Source organism: Citrus clementina, unplaced genomic scaffold (assembly GCF_000493195.1).
Source record: "Citrus clementina cultivar Clemenules unplaced genomic scaffold, Citrus_clementina_v1.0 scaffold_8, whole genome shotgun sequence".
NCBI classification, from domain to species: domain Eukaryota; kingdom Viridiplantae; phylum Streptophyta; class Magnoliopsida; order Sapindales; family Rutaceae; genus Citrus; species Citrus x clementina.
In genome coordinates this window covers 19,299,764-19,325,521 of record NW_006262022.1, presented here as the reverse complement: position 1 = coordinate 19,325,521, position 25,758 = coordinate 19,299,764, and the positions used below count along the sequence as shown (strand labels likewise).

Below are 25,758 nucleotides of genomic sequence, written 5' to 3'. Positions count from 1 at the left end.
AAAAAGTTTAGTCCAGGATTCCATCACCCCATATTCCTTCATTACCCATATACTGCAAGGTTGCTGCTGAAATCTGTAAATGCAAGTTAGGCATAGACTTGCTGCCGAACTCTATAAATGCAAGTTAGAGATAGTGATGCAGCATGAGACATGAGGGCCCAAAATAGTGGGATAGAGTAAGTGTGTTTTGTTTGGTAAATTGTAATTGATGTGTTTATTGAGTAGAGTGTAGTAGGTATAGTTGAATATGAGTACTATAAATATGTAGTATAGTTGAATATGAGTACTATAAATATGTAGTAAACCCTCTATAATAATCAACCTGCCTTCAATCAAAATTTGAGTTTTTCCTCTTTATAAATTCAAGTTGCGAAATTGTCATATTTTCTTTTGTTTATGAATATATAAGTTAGAGCAAAATCTAGTAAAATGCTGCATCAATTGGTATCAAAACCTTCATTTGTATTAGATGGAGCTTTCCTGCTAACCACCCCTTCCATAGCCGTCCATCACAAACCACCCAAATTATCCACCACCATTTTCCATTTAAAAAAAAAATTCTCCAAATTGAAACGCTAACCTTGGCTACTGCCACAGTGCTTGCCACCACCACTTCCAACGCAACTGAACACCCCACACATATCCGAACCACCTATCTCCATCACAATCTATCTCTTTTTCAAAAAACAAAAAAACAAAATTCACTTCCGTTCATCAATCAAAACCACCATAGTAGCTCACTAAACCATCACCATCTTCTAGTCAATTTTCCGTTCAAACCACCAAGGCCCTGTTCAAGCCACCACCACCGGTGCGTTCTACGTATCTCCAGCCACCATATTCCACCATCTCTAGTCCCGTTTCCAGCCTCCAGTCACCAAATCAAGCAAATGTTTATGCGTTTTGAAAAAAAATAAAAAGAAGAAATGACGTTGCATTTCGTTAAATTTCGCTCTAACTTGCATTTTCTCACAAAGAGAAAAATGTATAACAAATTCACAATTAGAATTTGAAATGAGAAAGCTCAAGTTTCGATTGAAGATAAGTTGATTATCACATAGGATTTAGTACATATTTATAGTACTCATAAATATTTATAGTACTCATAAGCAGTGGCGGACCCAGAAACTAAAATGAGGGGGGTCTTAGCTCAAAAAAATTTATTTAACTTAGATTTTTTTAATGTTCACTTGAATATATATTAAGTATTATAAATTCAAATTTTATTATTTTTTTAAATTTTAAATAATAATAGTAATAAATTATTATTTTTAAATGCGTAAAAATATCATTTTTCGAAGTAGTATTTTAAATGCGTAAAAATATTATTTTCCGAAGTAGTTTCCACAAAATATTTAAAAAAATAAAATAATGTGGCTAATGAGATTTGAACTAAGATTTTGAAATCATTAAATAACACTCTTACCATTGAACTACAAGTCTTTTAATATATAAAAAATGTGTCCAAACTTTTTTATCTAACTTTTTCAGAAGGGACTTGGGGTACATTTAAAAGAAAACTTAATGGCCCAGGGGGGCTGAAGCCCCTCCTAGGCCTTAATTGGGTCCGCCCATGCTCATAAGTTGATCATAATGTTCATATTTCTTGTGCAAAAGGCGTGAGGGGGGGAAAAAAAAAAGTGAAGTGTGAGTGTGTGATCCGTAAGGGTGGAGAGAAGTATTGGGAATTGTAAAGAGTAATGTGTGCGTGAGTGTTATGTTTTGTGCATAAGGTGTGGAAAAAAAAGAAAAGAAAAGAAAAGAAATGTGTAATGTAAAAGTGTGAGAATAATGTGTGTATGAGTGGAATTGTGTGATATTTAATAAAAAAAAAAAAAGAGGGACTAGGCTTGAGTGTGTGTATTAAAAAAAATTGAGTGATAAAAAAACGTTGAGTGTGAGTATTTAAAAAAAAAAGTGTGATTTTTATTTTAATTTTGAGTGTCTTGTCAGCCAAAAAAAAAAGTTTAGAAGAAAAGGTAGAATTTAGGAGGAACATTTTGGAGAGTGAAAAAAAAAAGTTTTAGATAAGTTTATTCTAGATTTAAAAAAAAAATCAGAATTGGATTAATTTTGTACATACATACCTATTTACAATTTATTATTATTATTATTATTATTATTATTATTATTATTACTATTACTATTAATAATAATATATATAATAATAATAATAATAATATATAATAATATATAAAAAAATTGTAAATAAAAAGAGGAAAAAAAGAAAAAAAAAAAAAGTCAGACGAAGAATCCAACCAAGTTATCGGTACATTCACAACAAGAGAATCAGTGGATGCAATTGAGAGGAGATTACGAATTTGACTCAATGCTTCCTTGGCGGGCAAAACAACAATTTCCAACAACAAATGCGAGCTGAAGTTGGAGCGGAAAACAATACTCCAACACAATCTAATATTCCCTCAAGGAAATTTCAGAATACATAGGAATCAACTTTTCACTGAAGATTCTAGTGAAGATGATGAAAGATCAGTGCCACTAGAAAAATAACCAAGGGTCTCGGCAGATTGACTACAGAATGAAAATCGAAATTCCACAATTTTATGGTCTATTCATGATCAAAGAATTTCTTGATTGGCTTGCTGAAATTGAAAAGTTCTTTGACTATTGGGGGACTGAGGAGCACATGAAAATCAAATTGGTGGCCTATCGATTCAAAGGAGGCATGCTCGCTTGGTGGGATCAATTACAAGCAACACGAATTCCGTACAGAAAGCACGGAAAATGAAAATATGAAAAAATATGAAAAAAAAAAAATGGAGTTCGAACACTCACACGGATCAAGCACTTAAGAAAGAAAATAGAAATTGATAAGATAAGCAAAATGATGAAGATTAACATTTGATGTGACAAGAGAAAAGAAAACAATTATTATCAGAGCTGAGTACACCATTATGAAATCAATTAAAACTTATTATCTTTGCTCAGATAAAAAAATTAAACCTTCGCACATAAATTTACCTAATCTAACCGGCTCTTTACTCTCCTTGTCTGTCCGGTGTCCGCTATTCTCTAACAAAAATTTTTTCCTGTGAAAACTTTCTCCATAATAAGCATCAAGTGGGACAAGATTTTTCAAACAAAAATTTCTTACCAAAAACAAAAAGATTGCGACACGCCATGAATCCGAAAACTCTTTGTTTTCTTCTTCTCTAGGTTGTACCAGCAAAGATAATGCTCGGTTTGATGATTTAAAAACCTTATTCATGTTAGGAAAGGAACACAAACAAGCACTTGTAAGTTCTTTTTCTCTTTTAAGTGATTAAAAAATTATGTGCACCATAGATAAACAAATAGAAATTGAATATATACAATTCAAGTCAATAATCAAATCATAAGACATACATATCTTTAAGGTGAAAAATTCATATAAAAAAATTACATAAACATAGTCCCACATAACCATCTATTATATATAATAAATGATTACAGCATAATTTTTTTTCTAAATAATACTAAAAGCTTATAACATTAAAAATCTTACTAATTTTAGTTCATTATAATAATTTACTATCTGTTATTCTAACAAATAGGTATATTAAGCAATGAGAATTAAATCAAAATTAAAACTAATAAAAATATGAAGGATGATGTTTGTAACTTACTCTCTAAATTTATTATATAAAAAAAAAAATTAAATTGGCTTTTATTGTCAACTCAAAGATTGAGACCCCTACCCAAAATCCGTAGTCGCGGCATTGTGTTCTTTCTACTCTCGGCTTCACTCTTGCAAAATTGTTTACGGCCGCTTCCACTTCTCTTCACTTTTATCCCGTGATTCTACGAAGCCAATTTAACAGCTAATTTCATTCAAGTCTAAAACTTAGTAATAATTGTACATTTAGTATATTTTTTAGACTTTAGGCTTTTAGGCCATCTACATGAGATGAACCCACATATTATTTTTTAATTAATGTGATTTGTGAGATGTAATTAAAACTCGTTGGTGAAGGTGCTAATTTGTGTACCAATGAAGGATTTACGATTCTGATTGTGTATCTTTCACGAGGCTCAGATGATGAATTGATGAACAAAGTAAAGATTGAGAGTTTATAATAATTGGGACATATAAAGTATTCTTGTTTTTAAGTTAAAGTAATTATGTCATTTTTAGTAATTTCATGAAAATATATTTTTGTAATAAAAATATTTTTGATATAAAGAGTGTTTAAAATAATTTTTTAAAGTATAAATAATCCCATCCATTTTTATTTTACTTACCGATAATACAGTCTCCTCCCGAGTCCCGCCCCATATGAAGAGAGTGGTTGCTAACTTGTTATATATAGTACACTGAAAAAGTCGTAGGTACATACCACGACAGCAGGATCACTGCCTTTTTTAGCATTTTAATTCTATTCTAAGTTTCGAACAGCAATCATATACAGCATCTTCAGCTCTGCAGCCTCTGCTTTTCAATCGTTGACAATAATTAATCAAAGACTTGAAATCTAAAGTCAATACATTGAATTTAATTAGTTGATCGTTTCAGTAGAGTTTGACTTATATACTAATCGCCTTTCCATATATGTAAATGTAATCACGACATGTATTCCTATATATGTCCTTTTATTTGTATAATAATAAACAGACATCCTAAAAATTCATACCAAATTATGTGGTATTTTTGTACAAGTTCTGAATGAATTAATTTTATTATCTAATTAGTCAATTGGTGAGTGCGACATCATTTGAAATGAGATTTTGGGATATGTAGCATACTGCATTAATTTTGTATGTGCCTCCATTTTTTGGTACAAAATATTTAATTATTCATAATAAAAATAAGAAGATCAAAGATACAAAGTCAGCATAAACTACTTGGGTGCACGTATAATGGACGGTGAAATTGAACCTCTCTTGCAGAGAAGTAATGGTGCACACACACAGGGTGATTTTTAGGGACCTCCCCTGAGGTTTGAAGTATTAACACTTTGATAGAATGTATTGATGCAATTACACATACCTCACTCGCCGTTAATTACCAATTAAGTTGACCGTTAGTTGACTGTTAAATTTACTAAAACACCCTTCCCACAAAAATAATAAATTATTAAATAAAATGGATGAGAACCGATGGGTACAGGCAGCTGATGAATTGCCATAAAATATAATCAATCTTTTCACCAGCTACCATAGCTTAAAATAAACCAAAAAAGAGAATGCAGTAGGAGTGGCAAACAAAAAACAAAAAAAATTGTGGAACCAGCACGAAATTGTCGAAAATTCTAATAGGTGCCGAAAACATGCCAAAGTAGTTTAAAATAAAACCACTATATCTCTACAACTAGGAGATGCCATATAAGCTACGATTTTGTTCGAGTCTCTCTAGTTTCCAACTGCAAATTAATCAATTACGGACGATGATGACGCAAAAGAATTCAAAACAAGGATAAGTCAAGAAAAAATATTGAGAAAATATTTTTTTTTCTCTTTTCATTCCTTTGCTCAGTGCATAACAACTTCATAACAGTGAAACCCACTAATTTTTAAATCAAAATTTACATAAAGGCTAAAGCTTTCTATCATTACACTTTGATTAGCTCAAAATGAAGAAAATCAAAACCCACAGTTGTTGAAATCAACATGCACAAAAAAAAATTCAAAATACAAAGAACCCATTTTCAAGTTTAATTAACCCAGGTTCAACAAAATCATCTACAGATTATTTCTTTCTCACTCCTGTCGCGGATGAAGTCGTTCGCCGCTGGTACTCGCTTCATGGAAGACTTGGGCCACCATCAGAACTCATCTTGTTCGTAATTGAAGCTAAAATGTTTTTTAATCTTGAAAAGGTTTTGGGCAAATGCAGCTGCTTCTTCGCAGCCTTAGGAAGACGAAAATGGCTGGGTGTTGCTTAGATGAAAGAGAAAGCTAAGTGCATGCTTTATTTTGTGAAGTTTTTTTTTTACTTTTGTCCACTGGTCATTACACACCACTAGATAATAGAGTAAACCAAGCAAGATTTCGCAGACATCAAGAACTTAAAGCTTTAATTTTGAATTATTTTGAATTTTAAATAAGCTTTTACATATTTATCCTTTTATACTAACACCATACGTATTTTTATACTAACGGAAAGGGAGGTATGTGTAATTATATCAATACATTCTATTAAAGTGTTAATACTTCAAACCTCAGGGGAGGTCCCTAAAATTTACCCCACACGACATATTATTCAACTATGAAGCTTACTTTCTCAGTCTGGGTTGGCATTTATAATCAAGTCTCTGCAGCTGAACGCCTATAAATAGGCACAAATTAAAGACTGCTTCATTGCCATACCGAATTGCCAACAACTTTTCCAAAGAAGATGATGATGTCGAGTTCAGCTGCATTAGTACTGGCCCTAGGGCTCATTCTTGTAAACTTTACAGGCCATTGCCATGGCGCACTTCAGGTGGGATTTTATAGAGGAAAGTGTCGCCTGCTTGTAGATGTTGAGTCTGTTGTTGCTACTGTTGTCAAGGCAAAGTTCATCATGGACCCAACTATCACACCCGCTCTCCTTCGTATGCAATTCCACGACTGCTTTGTCAATGTAAGTCCTTTAACTAATTTGATTAATTGCACTACAATTTGCTCTTTTATGAACAAGCTGAAAGGCACCTTATGTAATGTTATGATATCAAAGGGATGTGACGCGTCGATTCTACTGGACGGGCGCGCCTCTGAGAAAACTGCACCTCCAAATTTAAGCGTGAGGGGTTATGATGTTATTGATGCTGCGAAGGCTGCATTGGAGAGTATCTGCCCTGGCGTCGTCTCTTGCGCCGATATCATTGCCATGGCAACCAGAGATGCTGTTTCCTTGGTAACAATAGTGTTTTAGTAGCAAGGAAAATGAATAACGGAACTTCAACTAGGATTTGGATTCAGTGCATGTTAATATCTGAGTTTTGTTGCTCACTACTAAGTTTTAATATTACTAATGTACTACTGGCACACAAAAAAAAAAAAATCAACTCATCTATTTAAGATCAGCACTAGATTCAAATTCGGAGTCAATGCAACTATGACACATGTTTCTTTCTTATTTTTTTTCTGGTTGATGCAGAGTGGAGGAGGGCGATACAATGTAGAAACAGGAAGAAAGGATGGGTTTGTATCTCTAGCAACAAACGTAAATCTGCCAGGTCCGGATATTCCATTAGCTCAGTCCGTTGCAACATTTGCTAAGAAAGGACTCAATGCCACAGACATGGTCTATCTTCTTGGTATATATACTCCGCATTTCCCTCCTCGATACATATTCATACATTATTTCGACACTTGGTCTTGAATATCTCTCATTTTTTACCTTTTAAATTTCTAAAACTGTCTGTTTACATTTTCGACATGAAAAGTTGAAAACTACAACCAAAAAACAGGCTTTTTGAGTTCTATTGTTGTAAAAAGGTTTTGTATGTTAAAATAAAAACACTAGAATGTAATGTATAATATAAAAAATGAGAAATATTTATATATTGTTATTGGTGTGGCTAGGACTTTCAGATATTTAATATAAAAGACTAATTAATCGGGTGGAGGGACTCATTCTACTTATAAACCTAAGCAACTTTTCTTTATTAACAAATGTAGGATATAACTTGACAATACCCTCTTAGATGAAACCAAATGGACTACAGTCATCATCCGACACACCTGTGTTATTCTATCACCACATTCCCAGACTACTAGAATTTGACTTTTATACCAATTTGTTGCAAAACTAGATTTAAGATCTCAGGTATCCAACCCTAAAAAATTAATCTATCCTATTTTTAAACCTAAGTAACCCTCTTTATTAACTAAAATGAGACATAACTCAACAAGTACCTAACTGTCATTCTCTGTTTCGATAATGTGACTAATAATGTGTTTTATTTTCTTGATAAATATGTTTATAGGAGGGCATACTGTGGGGATAGCACATTGTTCTTTCTTCCAAAAACACTGGAAAACCTGACCCTAACATGGATCCATCACTACTCGTCTCCTTGAGACGAATCTGTCCGATGAATTCAGCACGTGATAATGCAGTTAATCTTGATCAGGATCCCGCAAGTTCATTGAGAGTTGACAACTCTTTCTTCAAGCAAATTATGATGCGTAGAGGCATTCTGCAAATAGACCAAGATCTAGCAACGAATTCGCTTACCAAAGCCACAGTGGCTAAAATAGCGACTGGGAATGACTTTAATGCTAAATTTGGCGAGGCCATGGTCAAGATGGGACGAGTTCAAGTTCTTACCGGCAATCAAGGGGAGATAAGGAAATCATGCCGGGCCGTCAATAAACGCTGAATGTTAATTTGCTAAGAGCAATGCAATGCTACCTATTTCTTGTTCTTCGGTTTTGTACTTCTGATTTATTTGTTTTGTCTCCAGTCCACGGCTGCCGATGACACACGTTACTCCTGAGTCCTGGCCTGCAAACAAATTTATTTAAATGTTAAAAATTATTTTATATATATGTTCAATACACGTCTTGGGACAAATGTATCGTTTGCCTTGGCCTTTTTGGCCTATTCGAATTGGGAACATCATAAAAAACATATTAAAAAAAAAAATGTATTTTCAAATATGAGTTTCTAAAGAGTTTTATTGGTCTTTCATCATGGAAAATCATGTTAAAATCATGTTTGGGCCTGTTTAATATTGTGGTTGGGACTTGTAGTTTAAATGTTACAATTCTAAAATATTTAATAAATACATGTTATTGTGGGTTTGAAGTTAAATTAATTTTATTCCACACTTATTTGATGAACGACTTATAACATCTCTACTATTTTTTTTATATAAATTTTATGTAAAAATAATATTTACCTCACACCATCAACTTTTATTTTACAATTAAAACAAGTTTTACAAATTCAACATCACAAGTTAAATAGCAAGAAAGCGAAACAAATAAAATGGTGGATTTCAAAATTTTATAATTAAAATGGATGGAATTAAAAAAAGATAAGTTAAGTTTTTAGATTCTCTAAATTATAAAATCCAACTAATCATGGTGGAAATAAATATAATGAACTGTAGCACCATTACCTCATAAGGATCATATACCTGGTGGTCAGCAAAATAAAACTGCTTAAAAATCACTAAATTAACATCATAAGCTTAAAATGTAAAGAAAGTTGTGTTGATAACTTTTGATTTCTTCATTCAATTTTGAAAGTGGGATTTTGCGTTGTCTTTACAGTAATTTGTGGAATTGGTTTCTTTCTAATTGATGGAATTGTAAATGTGAGAAGTTATAGGTCATGTTTGGGATTGAGGTACTATAATTTTTAAGTTCCAACTGTTGTAGAAAAAAAACTGTAACTATAAAATAAAAATTAATAATATGTAGTAAATATAAATTTTAAATAATAATTTTGACAAAATTATTAAAGATATAATAATTTTTTTATTATACAAGTGAAAAATCATATCGACATAACTTTTAAGCTACAGCAGTTAGCGTTTACCAAATACTTTAGTGTTATACCTCTTAAATTATAACTGTCCAACCTCAATTAGAAACCCACATGTAATTTTGTTTGAAATTTGAACGTGAAATTTCCGTTATGGTAATTGTGGGATGGGCTTGATAACAATGGGAATCCTATAAGAGAAGAAGAAACCTGGCCCTTCAATTAAAGCATCATTTCTCGAAATGCTGAGACACCAATTGTCCTCGATTCACCGGCCAGAAACATATATTTTCTCCAAGTAACTATCCAGCTGATATACCAAGAAAGTTTAGTAAACAGTAATTACTTTGACGAAATATCCTCAATTTGATTCTAAATTCATGTGGATCATTTGCTGAGTTTTTCTGACTCATTTTCCAAATCCAGCTGCACTTTTTGTCAATTGTCAAATGATCACTTGTACAAGGCAAATGAGCATTGTGGACAACAAAAACGCAAAAGCTAATAACGACTTCATTGGTGCTATTTTTTTTTTGTCGAATGTGCATGGATGCCATCAATTCGTTAACTTTAATAATTTCTTTTTTAATATTTTGTTATTTTCTTGCTCTAATTGCCCACTGAGGTTATCTTCAATATGCAGTTAAATCAGACTAAATAAGGAATCACTCCAACAGTGGCCTTAACAAGCACAGCCAGTAAAATTAAGCAGAAGTTTTCAACTGACCAGACGGTATAAATAACGACAATTCTTCATCTGGGCCTTTGCCACTCCCAAGTTTCAGTTCCTGAATCAACTTTCAACAGTCTTGCACAACCCTTTTAAAATGAAAATCAAATAAGAAGTAAAAAATTAAACTTAAGGAACTAATATTACTAACACTCTTTTTACCTCCATGCCGGATAAATGAAAACAAAAATTACTTCGACCAGAACAAGAATGACTTTGTAAAAGTCACATCTGTCAATAGGCCTGCAGGATTACAATTTATAAACAATTCCTTCACATCCCATACTCTATAAATACTATCCCACCTTCCAATCCAAACTCATCATCTCCTCAGCAAATAATTAATCTCATTATCTCCTACAGATATCAAAGCACTTTGCCATGGCATCTCAAAAGCTCATCTTCCTTCTGCTATCTTCACTTGCCATAGTCCAAATGGCATTGGCTGGAGACCCGGATATCATCTCCGACTTTATTGTCCCATCAAATTTAAGCATGGTTGATGGAAATTTCTTCACATTCACCGGCATGCGAGCCTTGATTGGTGCAGCGCCTCCTCCAGCTTTTAAAGTCCTGAAAGCAAGCATGGTTGAATTCCCAGCACTTAATGGCCAAAGTGTTTCCTATGCTGTCCTTCAATTCCCCTCTGGCACTACTAACCCGCCTCACACTCATCCTCGCTCTGCTGAGCTCCTTTTCCTCATTGATGGCAGCCTTCAAGTTGGTTTCGTTGACACGACCAACAAGCTTTTCACTCAAACACTTCAAGCCGGTGACATGTTTATTTTCCCCAAGGGACTAGTTCACTTCCAGTACAACCCAGATGCACAGAATCCGGCTCTCGCAGTTTCAGCTTTCGGCAGTGCTAATGCAGGAACTGTGTCCCTTCCCAACACTCTGTTCACCACCGGCATTGATGATACCATCTTGGCTAAGGCATTCAAGACTGATGCTGCAACCATTGAAGCTCTCAAAGCCGGCCTTGCACCCAAGCCTTGAGGATAAAATTTAATACTATTTAATACTATTAACTGATTCAGTGTGCATCACTTTAAATTTGTTATTTCTTTTAATGTTTTGTGCTTCTTGTCGCACTTCCTTTGCCGATTCTGCGTTGAATAAATAACCATTCTTCTTGTAATGTCCGTTAACGGTTTTACATTTCAGTATTCTGAAAATGGCTAATATTTCCAGTTAAAGTACTATTAAGAAGACCAGAGTCAGCAAAGCCTAAATTGAATTGCTTTATCTTAACATTGTCCTTGCACTAAAATAATGAAATTGAGAGGAAAGTGATTCTTCATTATTGAAGAAGCTGCGTGTATTACAAGGCTAGAGTACCTGCAATTTATAGTGCACGCTAATGATTCTGCAAATATATACATTGGAAATAACAAAGCTAACTAGGGAAACTAGATTCATCCACAATTGCAAGGCAAGGCAGGCTGTCTTTCCTTCACAAAGAACAAAGAGCATTGACCTTCTTGTCTTGTGCATGCAGGAAAATCTTCCCAATAAATTACTGAATTACACAGGTAAGATTTGTATCTTGGAGGATCTTGAGAATCCTTTACACTTAGTAAGGCACATTGATAGACCCTGAACTGAAATGGTTAGATAAACAACACAGTAGAGAGCAGAATGTTGTTGGAAGTAGGAAAACTGGTATTTGTCTGCAGAAATAAACCAAAACACCCAAGCATTGCTTGGTATCTCTCCCAAAATGAGCAAGCTCACTACAAAATAATTCTCCCTCCTCTCCCAAAAAACCGCTCCTCTCTCTATATCCTCCTCACTTCTACGTCCAAATAAAATAACAGAAAACTCTAACAAATTATCAAAACAGAATACTATCAACTTATCACTAACAGAAATGCATAACAAACTCTTCTCTCTATACTACTTGATAACACGTCAGCCACGATTGGTATTTCCGGAATTACCCTTGCGCCTTGCATATGTGAAACGCACTTGTGGCCTAACATTACCATCCACCCAAACTTTCACCTTGTCCTCAAGGTGGAAATCGGGAAATTGTTGTTGGATCAGATGAAAATCCTCCCAAGTTGCCTCAAACTCAGGCAAGGATTTCCATTGGAGCAGCACCTCTACTTCACCGGCTTGACCATTAACCTTAGGACGAACTCCCAACAATTTTTCAGGTTCCACCACGAGTTCAAGCTCAGGAGTCAATTGTGGGGGGATCGTGGGGGAAAAGGATGACACACCAAGTGCTGCCCTCAACTGCGAAACATGAAAGACAGGGTGGAGTTTTGCTGTTTGAGGCAGTTCTAGTTTGTATGCCACCTTCCCGATACGCTGAAGAACCTTAAATGGACAGTAGTAACGTGCAGCTAATTTCTCAAACTTACGTTGAGCGGGGGAGCGCTGCCGGTAAGGTCATAGTTTCAGAAATACCAAATCACCTGCATTGAACTCTACAAGATGGCGCTTTTGATCAGCTTGCAGCTTTATCCGCTACTGGGCACGAAGCAACTGCATCCTCAGATCGTCCAGTATGGCATCACGATCCTCCATTAACTGTTCTACCAAAGATACCAAAGCAGCTCCTTGCTCATACCGAATAAGAGGGGGTGGATCCCTTCCATAGAGAGCACGAAATGGAGTACAACATGTAGAAGAGTGGAAGGAAGTATTATACCAATACTCAGCCCATGCCAACCAGCGAGCCCAACTTCGAGGTTTTCCAGAAGCAAAGCAGCGTAGATACATTTCCAGACAACGGTTGACAACTTCTGTTTGTCCATCAAATTGTGGATGATAGGCGGTGCTTCTTTTGAGAGTAGTTCCCTGCAGCTTGAACAATTCACTCCAAAAATGGCTCAAGAATATCCTATTTCGGTCAGAGATAATTGACTGTGGTATCCCATGAAGCCTAACAATTTCACGAACAAAGATTCCAGCAACCGAAACAGCAGAAAAAGGATGTTTCAATCCTATGAAGTGAGCATACTTACTCAGTCTGTCCACCACTACTAAGATGGCATCCCACCCTTCAGAACGAGGCAGCCCCTCAATAAAATCAAGTGTGACTTCCTCCCAAACCTGGGCTGGTAGTGGAATAGGTTGAAGTAACCCCGCGGGAGTAGTGGCCAAGTACTTATTCTGCTGGCAGATAGTGCATTCCTGTACAAATCTGGTGACATCCTTGTGCATACCTATCCAATACAATTCTGCTGCTAAGCGTTGGTAAGTTTTTGTTTCTCCCGAATGCCCCACAATCGGAGTGGTGTGAAACTCTCCTATGAGAGCATAAAGAAGCTTAGTAATCTGAGGAATAACCAGCCGACTCTTGTAGAACAATACTCCATGCTCAACTGAGAACCCCACGTGAGATTGTGTACCCGAAGTTATGTCTTCCCTTAGTTTCTTCAGAAAGGTATCCTCTGCCAACTCAACCTTTAAGGAATCTCAATGTTGCCACTGAGGAATCGCCAAAGTTAAACACTTTGCTGGTTCTGTTAAGCGTAAGAGTGCATCCGCTACTCGATTACTTGCCCCACTACGATATTGAATATCAAAATCATATCCCATGATTTTGGTGTTCCATTTTTTATATTCAACTCTAACAATCTTCTGCTCCAAAAGAAATTTTAAGCTCTGTTGGTCTGTTCGCACTATGAATCGCCTTCCCAGCAAGTACGGCGCCATTTCAGAATTGCAAACACTATGGCCATTAGTTATTTCTCATATATGGACTTAAGGCGAGCCCGGGGCCCCAAAACGTGGTTGTAGTAAGCTACTGGCTGTTGCCCCTGTAGTAGAACAGCTCCTAACCCAAAACCAGATGCATCAGTCTCAACAATAAATGGCTTTGTGAAATCAGGCATTGCCAACACAGGGACCGAAGACATAGCTTGTTTGAGTTCTTCAAATGCCGCTGCAGCTTCTGGACTCCACCCAAACCTATCTTTCTTGAGCTGATCAGTCAATAGCGATGCGATCCTAGCATACCCAGCCACAAACTTTCTATAATCCCCGTCAATCCCAGAAATCCCCTTAACGCTTTCAGATTAGTGGGCGTTGGCCACGAGTTCATGGCTTGGATTTTACTTGGATCCACTGCCACCCCTTGTCTAGAGATGATATGGCCTAAATATGCTACTTGAGTCCTTCCAAACTCGCATTTTTTTCGGTTGGCATAAAGGCTGTTGGCCTGCAATATTCCCAAGACGAGAGCCAGGTGCTGTTGATGGGATTCCACTGAAGGGCTGTAAATTAGAATGTCATCGAAGAACACTAGAACAAACTTCCGAAGATAAGGCAGGAAGACATCATTCATCAAGGATTGGAAAGTCGCCGGGGCATTTGTTAGTCCGAAAGGCATGATGAGAAACTCGTAGTGTCCATCATGCGTTCGAAAAGCAGTCTTATGAACATCCTGACTATTGACTCTGATTTGATGGTAGCCTGACTTTAAATCTAGCTTGGAAAAAATTCTGGCACCATGTAACTCGTCTAGGAGTTCATCAATGACAGGGATAGGATACTTATCTGGTACCGTCGCTTTGTTGAGAGCCCTGTAATCCACACAAAAACGCCACGATCCGTCTTTCTTCTTAACCAACAAAACTGGGCTCGAGAATGGACTATTGCTGACTTGGATTATTCCCGCATCTAACATCTCCTGAATCAGTCTTTCAATCTCATCCTTCTGGGCATGAGGATAGCGGTATGGTCGGACACTAACAGGTTGACTGTCATCTTTGAGCAAAATGGAATGCTCATGTCCCCTGGTAGGTGGTAAGCCCATGGGCATGTTAAAAACTAATTCGTATTCTGCTAGGACTTGGTTTAGATTCGGTGGCACCTCAGGGCTCACTTCGCACAGACCTTCAAATTGATTACATTCCACCAGAATTCCAGCTCATTCGTGCTTAATGGTGCGCATCATTGCCTTCAGTGAAACCAAAGTCTTGCCAAGGGAAGGATCCCCTCGTAGAGTAACAGATTCATTTCCAAGCATGAACTTCATCACCTGTGTCTTCCAATTTGTGTGTGTCATCCCCAAAGTTTCCAGCCACTAAACTCCTAATATAGCATCCGAGCTCCCCAACCCAAGCGGCAAGAATTCCTCTACAATATCTATTCCTTGTAGATGAATAGTCACTCCCCGACATAAACCTTCCCCCCTTACAACCGCTCCAGCACCCATAGTCACCCCATAAGTCCCAATTTTAACAATGGGTATCCGCATCTTACTAACCAAGTCTAAAGAAATAAAATTGTGGGTTGCACCTGAATCAATCAGTACCACCACCTCTTGCTCCCCGATAGTCCCCTTAAGCTTCATCATCTTTAGTGTAGTCAGACCAACCACCGAGTTAAGAGAGACCTCTACCCCTTGATTAATTTCGGCCGTTTCCAGTTCGGGATCGCCTTCACCCGAACCTTCTTCCTCTTCCTGCTCTGCTTCGTCCATGTCGTAGGTGAGAAGGATAGTCAATTCTTTCTTCTTGCAGCGATGCCCAGGTGCCCACTTTTCATCACATCAATAACATAGTCCTTTCTTTCTTTTCTTCTGTAATTCTGAATCGGACAACCTCCTAACCTCTCTCGAAAATTGGGTCGTGTTATGATTTGCCCCAAACGAAGATCGCGAAGCTTCAGAATGGAAGTTCACACCTCGCGTTGACCTTCATGCTCGATAAAACCCACCGTCTGCTTTGTGGGCCTTGGTCACCCACAGTTTCTCCTCAATCTTTTGGGCTAAGTCCATGGCCCGGCCCAAATTACTGGGTTCCATGATCCGAACCTCGACCCGGATTTCAGGCTTCAACCCGTTGATAAAATTTCCCAGAGCTTGTTCATCTGTAATGTTCTCCAACGGCGCCGAAAGTTCGATGAATTTCCAGCGGTATTCTCACACACTGCTATCTTGAGTAAGGGCTAGCCATTGTTCATGGAGAGAACCGGCTTGGATTACTCGAAATTGTTTCAAGATTAGTACCTTTATCTCTTCCCAAACCATCATGGATCTCTTCCTATTCTCCCATTGATACCACAACAGGGCATCTCCCTCGAAAGCTATTATCGCTGCCTCAAGTTTTTCTTCATTGGATAACCGATTTACAGAAAAATATCGTTCAGCCTTCAGAATCCAGCCATCCGGATTTGAGCCATCGAACAGTGGCTTCTCAAGTTTCCGGAATCGAAAATCATGGCGAGTTCCGCTTGAGCTCGACCCACTGCCGAAGTTGGGGCTGAGCATCTTTTCCCCTCTATACGAATACGAACCTCCTGTATCCTCCTGAAGTTTGATGAACTGTTCGAATCGTTTGTTCATCGTCTGTATTTCATCCTTCAACGATCCCATTTCCAGTTGAAACTCCTCCTGCGCAGCACCCATCGCCTCCTCCATGGAATCCATTCGTTGAGCAACATTTTTGCCAGTCATTTTCCAGGTACGTGACTGCTATGATACCAATTTGATAGACCCTGAACTGAAATGGTTAGATAAACAACACAGTAGAGAGCAGAATGTTGTTGGAAGTAGGAAAACTGGTATTTGTCTGCAGAAATAAACCAAAACACCCAAGCATTCGAGAGGCTTGGTATCTCTCCCAAAATGAGCAAGCTCACTACAAAATAATTCTCCCTCCTCTCCCAAAAAACCGCTCCTCTCTCTATATCCTCCTCACTTCTACGTCCAAATAAAATAACAGAAAACTCTAACAAAGTATCAAAACAGAATACCATCAACTTATCACTAACAGAAATGCATAACAAACTCTTCTCTCTATACTACTTGATAACACGTTAGCCACGATTGGTATTTTTGGAATTACCCTTGCGCCTTGCATATGTGAAACGCACTTGTGGCCTCTAACACACATTAAGGTCTCTAACTAATCCAATGTAGCCACTCTCTCTAGCAAAAGGAGCTAGAAATAAGTGTAAGCCTCATTGGAACATGAGATGATACGAGTATTAATCGTGGACAATGACAGCCTTTTTAATGACTTGGCGTTTGAATTTAACAGGGAATATACGGAAACGAATCTATAGTAGTGAGCAGTGATATTCAGACAGGAAAAATATGATAGAATGCTGACATAAACAAGATAAAACCAACGATGGTTTTTTCACTTAATTGAAAACCAACCATCCGCTATGTTAGCATTCTGTCCGTTAAGCAAGTTATGTCCAACAGCAACTCCTTTCGGTTAGATGATTAATGCTCTAAAATTAAAGTGCAAACAGGAAGAAGAGATGGCAAATGTTGATCTTCTACGCTAATATTTTAGTTTCCGAATCAATTGTAGAATTGGCTAAGAAAAACTTTAAATTTACAGACAGCTTATGTTCTTGGTACTTTAATCTCAGCATCTAATAATGTTGTATACTCAGTAGTTATGGCATATGTGGTCACACTCTTGGGTATTTCATGGTTACTCTCTTTATAACTATAACTATAAGCACACAAGGAAACCTGTACCCTTCAATTCAACCATCATTTCTAGAAACGCTGAGACACAGTTGACCTCAAAATTCACCTGGCAGAAACATCTTTGTTCTTGATCAATATCATCCAAGTTCTTTGATTATCAACAACTCTTACTACCACCACCAAATTCGCGACGGCAGTGATGAACTAATCTCTTAAAAAACACAAACAGGAATCGACAAAACAAATCTCAACGCTTCTAACAAACCAAAGTTCAGCAAATATGGATCCATCAAACTGAGTATCAGATGCTACTGATATGATACCTTTGTGCAATGACTTAGCAATATTGGTGTACATAATGTATCGATATTAGTCAATCCTGCACAAGCTCTTTTAGTACAAGAACTTGAGACAAGAAAGTTAAATAAAAATAACAATTATTTTAGTGAAATATCCTCGGTTTGATTCTAAATTCATAAGAATCATTTGCTTAGTTTTTCCTAGTCATTTTCCAAATCCAGCTGCACTTTTGTCAATTCTTATTTGATTTTCACAATGCCTATGAGCATATCATATGATTCAAACACATGCATGTAAGCAAAGGAAAAAAAGAAAAATTATACATAGGGAAAAAATAATATTATTATCACTCCCTTACCTCCTTGCCGGGTAAATGACACCAAAACCCTTCGACCAAAACAAGAATGACTTTGTAAATATCCCATCTGTCAATAGGCCTGCAGGATTACAATTTACAAACAATTCCTTCATATCCCATACTCTATAAATACTACCCACCTTCCAATCCAAATTCATCATCTCCTCAGCAAATAATTAATCTCATTATCTCCTAAAGATATCAAAGCACTTTGCCATGGCATCTCAAAAGCTCTTCTTCCTTCTGCTATCTTCACTTGCCATAGTCCAAATGGCATTGGCTGGAGACCCGGATATCATCTCCGACTTTATTGTCCCATCAAATTTAAGCATAGTTGATGGAAATTTCTTCACATTCACCGGCATGCGAGCCTTGATTGGTGCAGCGCCTCCTCCAGCTTTTAAAGTCCTGAAAGCAAGCATGGTTGAATTCCCAGCACTTAATGGCCAAAGTGTTTCCTATGCTATCCTTCAATTCCCCTCTGGCACTACTAACCCCCCTCACACTCATCCTCGCTCTGCTGAGCTCCTTTTCCTCATTGATGGCAGCCTTCAAGTTGGTTTCGTTGACACGACCAACAAGCTTTTCACTCAAACACTTCAAGCCGGTGACATGTTTATTTTCCCCAAGGGACTAGTTCACTTCCAGTACAACCCAGATGCACAGAATCCGGCTCTCGCAGTTTCAGCTTTCGGCAGTGCCAATGCAGGAACTGTGTCCCTTCCCAACACTCTGTTCACCACCGGCATTGATGACACCATACTGGCTAAGGCATTCAAGACTGATGCTGCAACCATTGAAGCTCTCAAGGCCGGTCTTGCACCCAAGCCCTGAAGACATACAACATAATTGGTCCAGAAACGGATTACTTAATTAACTTATCTTATTCATTGCTATGTGTTTGTGCTTCTTTTGACATTCCCTTTATCCATATATTTGCATTGCATTAATAAGCAGCATTCTTCTTGTTTCCTCTCAGCAAAATAGCTTCATTTTATTTTTTTTGGGTTAAATTTATCTTTTATTAATAACTTGTCTTACTCTTCTTTATAAACTATATTAGAGTAAATGTAAACGGACTTGGACAACTTGCATCTCTCTGAAACATCTTGTGCAGCAAGCATGGTGGCATATGGTGAAGGTTCATCTCTGTCAGCTTTCACCTTCACACCACCTGCATTCAAATACAGACATTCAATTTTTCGAATGACGGCAATTCTAGCCATAAAAATATATTGAATTCCCACTAGTGCTAGAGGTCTTGAGTTTAGTTATTAACCGATTCTCTACTCCTGAGATACCGAGGAACAATGAGAAATTATATTTTAATAATATGACGATTGTTTTTTTTTTAAAAAAAAAATTAATTTAAAAACATAGTCTGGAAATAAATTTAAATAATCCCAAAAACAAGAAAATTAAGGTGAACAATACCTTAGCTAGGCTGTCTCATTTTAGAAAGTGTGCTGAAGAAAAATATGAGGTGAGCAAAAAGTTTCCTGCCATTCAAACAGAACGCAAAAGATTCCGCGACACGTAGGTCCCACAAAATTCCCAGAAGAGGATCACGCTTTCCTCCCTCAGTCTCGGGCTGTCCCACGTTTTAATATTTATTCTTATGTCATCAATTTATCCTCAAAAAATTTTCACCTTCCACGTCACTCCAGGCCCTTTGCCGCACGCCCAGCACATCCTCTCATCAACGCAACCCGCATCCGCATGGACATTCACGGCCCGACCCGCTTCGGCCCCCGGAAGTCACCTCCCCCCAACCGCTGGCTCAGCGCGTATCCTCACGCGTCACAACCCTCAGGATCCACCGCCGCCTCCTTCGACGAGCTCAACGAAGACGATATCTTCACCACGGATATCTCTGAACCAGCCGACCCCCACCGCCACCACCATGATAATCACCTCTATAACAACAGCAACAATAAAATAGCAAACTTCTCCGAAAACTTTGGAATCCTGGCCGCGCTTCCGGAATCTCCGACACACTGTTGCCACAAAGCCTCGGTCTCGACTTCACGCGCGATTCCTGGAATTCCGAAGCCGCCGCAGCAGCAGCAAGAGCGGTCGCCGTTCGGGAAGTTGAAGTACCAGAGCGCGCCGGTGAACGTGCCGGTGCTGGCGAAGGCCATGAGGAATAGAAGATATTTTGACGACGCGGACGAAGACGACGAGGGGGACAACGAGATGGTGCTTCCGCCGCACGAGATAGTGGCGCGTGCGAACACGCCCGTTGTGTCCTGTTCGGTGCTCGAAGGCGTTGGACGCACGCTCAAAGGCAGGGATCTGAGGCAGGTCAGAAACGCCGTGTTTCGACAAACAGGTTTTCTTGATTAAGGTTCTTTTTTTATTTTTTTTAATAGAAAGAAATTATTTGTGGAATTAAAGCATTACTCGCTTTAATTTATTGCGATTTGTTTTAGAGAATATTGAGTATATAGAGTAGTGTACGGGGATAAACATTTTTAATAAAAGTTAAGGAAAATTTTTTGAATTCGTTTCTTGCTTTGAGGAGACATTAGGTTTGGTTAGCAGTCACTTTCTATTAATAATAATAATAACAATAATAATTCAAAAATCATAAGAGTTACATGAAAATGAAAAATGAAAGGTGCTTTCAATGCTACTGAATGAATCATTGCTTGTATTTAGTTGGTACTTTGCTTAATTTTTGGAATAAGATTTGCATGGAAGTCAGATGCTCTGCAAAAGATGTTGCAGCTAGAAGGACAAATAAATGGTGATAATATTCCCATTTCTATGGCCTACAAGCTACCATGGGTGTGCTTGTTGGCATTAGTGACTTCAGAAGTTTCAGCAAGCATTTAAAGTGCTTACATTTAAGGTGCTTAATATCTTGTTGCTACCCTAAAAATTTTATTTTCCAGCAATGCCCATCTACCATCTGTTGCATATAGTGGTACCACGGCAGGCCACCTTAACTTTTATTGTTGAGTGTCTTATCTTTTGGATTGCGAACAAGCTGCATGCGAGTGTTGAATTTCGCTTGTCACTAATCACAGATAGTACTGCATGTTTAAATTCTGAAAACAAACCTCATGGATTCTTGGGGATTAAAATATTTTTTAGAATTTGGTTAATATTTTGTTGATTTTCAGGAGCTCAGACATTCTCAATTCTAATGGTTTTTCTTAATGATTGGTGTAACTTTTGGCATGGACAAGGGCATGGCTGTCTGATTTTAAAGTTGAAATTGGTCAGGCTTTGTTTGGATGGTGCATATATTTGTGTGTCTCCTGGTAATCACAAATGAAGCTAATAATTCTGAGTGGAAGAAGCTGGAATTGGGGAAGGAGCAGGAAAACAGATATATAATAAGGATCCTATCTGGTAAATTTTCAAGTTTTAGTTTCATCTGTTCTTGCCTGCTAATGTTGAAGATCAGTTGGCATAACTGCCATGTCTTAGGCATATTGGTTGATCTCATTTGGATTTGGGGGAAGATTAAAATTTGTGGGATATGATGTTCATCCTCTTATATCATTCTTCTGTGTATAGGCTTTTTTTTTTTTTTAAGGAACAGTAGTTTTAACAAGGTAGGTAGAGGTGTAGGGTGCCCTTGAAGTGCTAGATCCCACAGTTGCCCAAGGGTTGGGGTACATTAAATGTTGGCCCGAGTGAAGAGAGTCGCCGTAGGCTAAACTGACATTTATAAATTACCCTTTGATTATTAAAATACTCGTAATTATTATGAAAAACACTGAAAACTTGATCTGCATCCAGAGCCTCATATTGACAGTCAACATTTTCCACTGTGATTAAGTCAACTGTATTTTCAAAGCGAGAATCCATGGCAGGGAAGTCTTTCAACTTTGAAGACCTTTATGATTAATAATTAATGGATTTCCTTTGTTGTACTAAGGCAAAATATCATTTATGAAATGCCTTATGTTTATGAGCGAAGTTCTACCTAATTGGAGACTATCCAAGTAGATTTTTGTGCACTTATTAATTGGTAATTGGAATTATTAGAATCGGAATAGAAAATGGGAATAAAAATAAATTGTCTATTTTGCCTATAGGAATCGGGATCTATTATTTTAAGTTATTAAAATGACTTTAGTTGATTATTCTCATTATTTACTATAATAATAGTGATTATGATTATTATTATTATTATTATTATTATTATTATTATTCAAACTAATTATTGTTAATTATTATTATTATAAAAAATAAAATTAATAAATTTTGAATAATATTATTATTAATATAATAATAATGACATTAATAAATAACAATAATAATTATTATAATAATATTATTATATAATTGCTAATAATAAATAATGAAGGACCTATTTGCAAATATTACAAAACTTCCATGGGGACTAAAATCAAAGTGACAAAACTTAATTGAAAGCAATTTGGGAATTATGAAAATTCAATAGGGATAAAATGGAGAGTATAAGGAATGGAAACTCGATTCCCAAGCCCCTCGTAGGAATCAAGTTCCCATTCTTTAATTCTAAAAACATGTGTGCCCCTCATATTTCATTCCCATTCCCCCTTTTACTTTAACAAGTAAACACCATCAATCATTCTCATTTCGAATTCCGATTTTTTAATCATACAAGTAAACACACCCTTGATATAAAAGGTGCTGCCTTGGTGCCTCACATCAGTACTGAAGGTTGGCTGAGGTCACCCTCGTCTTAAAGATTTTAAGATGCTTTCCCATTATGCCTTGCAATGTTGCACTTTTACAATCATGCTGGTGATCTTATTTTAGAATTACACCTGACATTGCTATGGCTAAACTCAAAATAATATATTACATCTGTTTCAAAGGCTTAAAAACTCTTATTTGCTGGAATATGCACTGCTCTATTTACTTTATAAACACTCGGGGAAAGTGAACAGCATTATGTTAGAAACTTTCTTAGTGCATGTTTAGCGAAAAGTTCACACCAATGGATTTACATTGGAAAACCATGTGATTGAAAGTTGTCCTTAGAAATTTAGAAATTGTTAACACTTAAACCAATGCAGGCAAAGATCATTTCCCTCTATTAAGTTTATTGTCTCTATCATTGTTGGCTTCTGTCTCCTAGTTGCAAGTTTATCAACTTCGACTGCTGGCAAAGTCTTCCTCAGCTTGCCCTAGATCGACGGTCAATGGATTGCCTTCCATTCTTCGGAAGGGTCAGTGGTTCCAATTTGTGATACTGTTTTTAGCTGGTATTAGAATTCATTAATATTGATTTGTTATGTCTTGAGCCAGCATGTAACAAATTTCTCAGATGCAAAATTAGATTAGTGTGCTGCATTTTTGTTCAGAAGAGTGTAACTGTTTCAAGTGCATATAATGTGTCTGGGATTCCCATTTCTCTAGTCCTTATCAATGTTTCCGTACTTTTCTGTCATAAGCCATCCACAACTTTAGCTATATGCTATATAATGAGGCCATATAATGATTCCCATTTCTCTAGTCCTTATCAGCCAAGATGAAATTAGGGTCCAGGGGGGACCTGTTGCCAGCATTTTGAATGAACAATTACGCTGGGGTCTGTGTTGTTTTGGGCCTGGCCAGCTACCAAAACGGCAGGTATAAAAGATTTGCTTATCATACCAAACTCTCTGAGTTGTCAATTAATAAAAGTGATTCAACATGTGACACAGTTGGTTCCAACATTTCAATTGAGTTTCTTGAGACATTCAAAACCACAACAGAAAATGGTAAGAGATATTCTATGGGATATGCTGTATTGTAGGCAATCAGTCCCACTCTATTCATCATATAGGCGTACCTAGCACATTTGCCATGCAACCCAATAGGTTTTCCTCACTGAACTGAGTCCCTTACGGTAGGAAGGATGGGTAAGATACTGTTGGTGGGTTCATGAGGGCGGGGGGTTAAACGTGAGGGGCATAACATGACTGAATGAGGGACAATATCTTGATCCCATGTATGATAATATTTATAGCATAAATGGTAGACAGCACGAGTTCACCACGTAACATAATATGTTCCTCATTAGGCTTGGTGTCAAACTTAGTCTTGTATTTGTAGATTATATGTTCTCCATGGAAGCCATATATTTGGAACCACTGTAATTGCCATAAAGTGCATTAATTAGGTGTTTTTATTTTTAGTTTTAGTTTTAAAATGTTGAGTCTCCCTCTGCAAAAAGAAGCAATGGCCTGAAAATACTGGTCGAGGTTGATACTGATTGCCGATGCAAGTTGATAGTTATTTAATAAGATGTGAGAAGAATCAGACTGTTCTTAAGCACTATTTAGATTTTACTCCGACTTTTGATTCTGCAAATATTACTCTTATCAATGTAGAATAGAACAAGCTTTGGAACCCAGCCGTCTTTACTCTCGTTTTAGGTTCCCAAGCATGTCTTATCCAGAAATTCGAACGCAAAGTAGCTATCTTAGGAGTATTGATAGGGAATTCCTTCTTGTTGATTCGGTTGGATAAGCAATGTAGCCGCAACAAGAAAAGAATGCATTTCTTAATTGCTTGTTTGCTAACCTTGCAGCGACATTGAATGGTGTTCACATTGTTGTTTGTTTTTAGAGAATCAATGTCATAATCAACCCAGAATCAATGTCATAATCAATGTCCCCAAGTGGTTTCTGAATATTGTTGTTTGTTGATTGTTGATTGTTGACTTTCTCATCAATCAATGTTTGTTAATTCACTTCTGAAGGACACAAACTACCAAAGATTCACAAAAGATCACTTCTTAATTATTCGTACATAATAGTTTCTTTTTTTTTTTTTCTTTTTTTCTTGTTCATGAATTTTGCAAATGGAGAATGGAGCACTTGCTAATGAAATTAGGAGATTGAATGAGTAACCGTAGAAGATGTCACGCCAGTGTGGATACAAATTAAAATTATATATATTCTAATTGAGTAAGTATAGCGTTACTCCCAAAGCAATCCAAAGATTACAGTTAAAAGAAATGAGATGCATCTTTTGCCAATGGCCAAAAAGACCCAACATAAATAGTTCACATGAAGTGAGCCAAGTGACATTCTTTACCTGCCTTATTATTAACACATGATTTCTTAAGGAATTATGCTCCTTTTTCTAGCTCCGTCTTGCTGCAAAAGCCAAAAAGCGTTATATCCATTAATGCAGTGACATCGAAATGCCATGGATTCCCCGAAAGCATTGAAGGAAATATCGTATCTGCAAATCGTGCTGTATGGGGACTCATTGCTTGTGGAACAGAACACACCCAGTTGGACCTTTAATCAACCACATTTCAGCAAAAATTAATTCATCTTTGAATGGTCCTTCTTTAATATAATGTGTCACTTGGTAATAGAACCTACCAAACTTTTGTACAACCTCTTAAATGTGCTGAAAATTATGCTCTTTTACTTTCAAGCTTTTTTTAGTTGATGCTTGCAGCTTACTACCAATTTTAATGGAATCTTTTGACTATTGGGTTGTGAAAAAGGAAACAGATCCGGTGCTCAGTTATCAATGACCAGCAATTGTCTTATGTGGGCCCCAAGTAATTGCTGGCCATTGATCTGGTGCTCAGC

General features: G+C 37.0%; 4 protein-coding genes across 4 annotated transcripts; all 4 read left to right on the top strand.

The window, feature by feature from the left end:
- Positions 1 to 6,334: 6,334 nt before the first annotated feature.
- Positions 6,335 to 8,306, top strand: LOC18034850 (peroxidase 60). The gene is given in 5 exon segments (XM_024179887.1): positions 6,335 to 6,562; positions 6,656 to 6,835; positions 7,079 to 7,238; positions 7,911 to 7,947; positions 7,949 to 8,306. Coding segments are annotated over 5 exon segments (963 nt in total).
- Positions 8,307 to 10,496: 2,190 nt separating this feature from the next.
- Positions 10,497 to 11,147, top strand: LOC18034718 (germin-like protein 9-3). Its single transcript, XM_006424147.2, has one exon. It carries the CDS (start codon positions 10,530 to 10,532, stop codon positions 11,145 to 11,147), a length of 618 nt encoding a protein of 205 aa, XP_006424210.1. The 5' UTR covers positions 10,497 to 10,529.
- Positions 11,148 to 18,221: 7,074 nt separating this feature from the next.
- Positions 18,222 to 19,387, top strand: LOC18035233 (germin-like protein 9-3). Its single transcript, XM_006424145.2, has one exon. It carries the CDS (start codon positions 18,434 to 18,436, stop codon positions 19,049 to 19,051), a length of 618 nt encoding a protein of 205 aa, XP_006424208.1. The 5' UTR covers positions 18,222 to 18,433; the 3' UTR covers positions 19,052 to 19,387.
- A 549-nt stretch (positions 19,388 to 19,936) lies between these two features.
- Positions 19,937 to 20,563, top strand: LOC18034736. The gene has a single exon (XM_006424144.1). The coding sequence runs from the start codon at positions 19,937 to 19,939 to the stop codon at positions 20,561 to 20,563; it is 627 nt and encodes a 208-aa protein (XP_006424207.1).
- The last annotated feature ends 5,195 nt before the right edge of the window (positions 20,564 to 25,758 follow it).

What these genes read in the sequence shown, in the direction of transcription:
- LOC18034718 (XM_006424147.2), top strand. Translation starts at nt 10,530, where the DNA reads ATGGCATCTCAAAAGCTCATCTTCCTTCTGCTATCTTCACTTGCCATA.
- LOC18034736 (XM_006424144.1), top strand. Translation starts at nt 19,937, where the DNA reads ATGGACATTCACGGCCCGACCCGCTTCGGCCCCCGGAAGTCACCTCCC.
- LOC18035233 (XM_006424145.2), top strand. Translation starts at nt 18,434, where the DNA reads ATGGCATCTCAAAAGCTCTTCTTCCTTCTGCTATCTTCACTTGCCATA.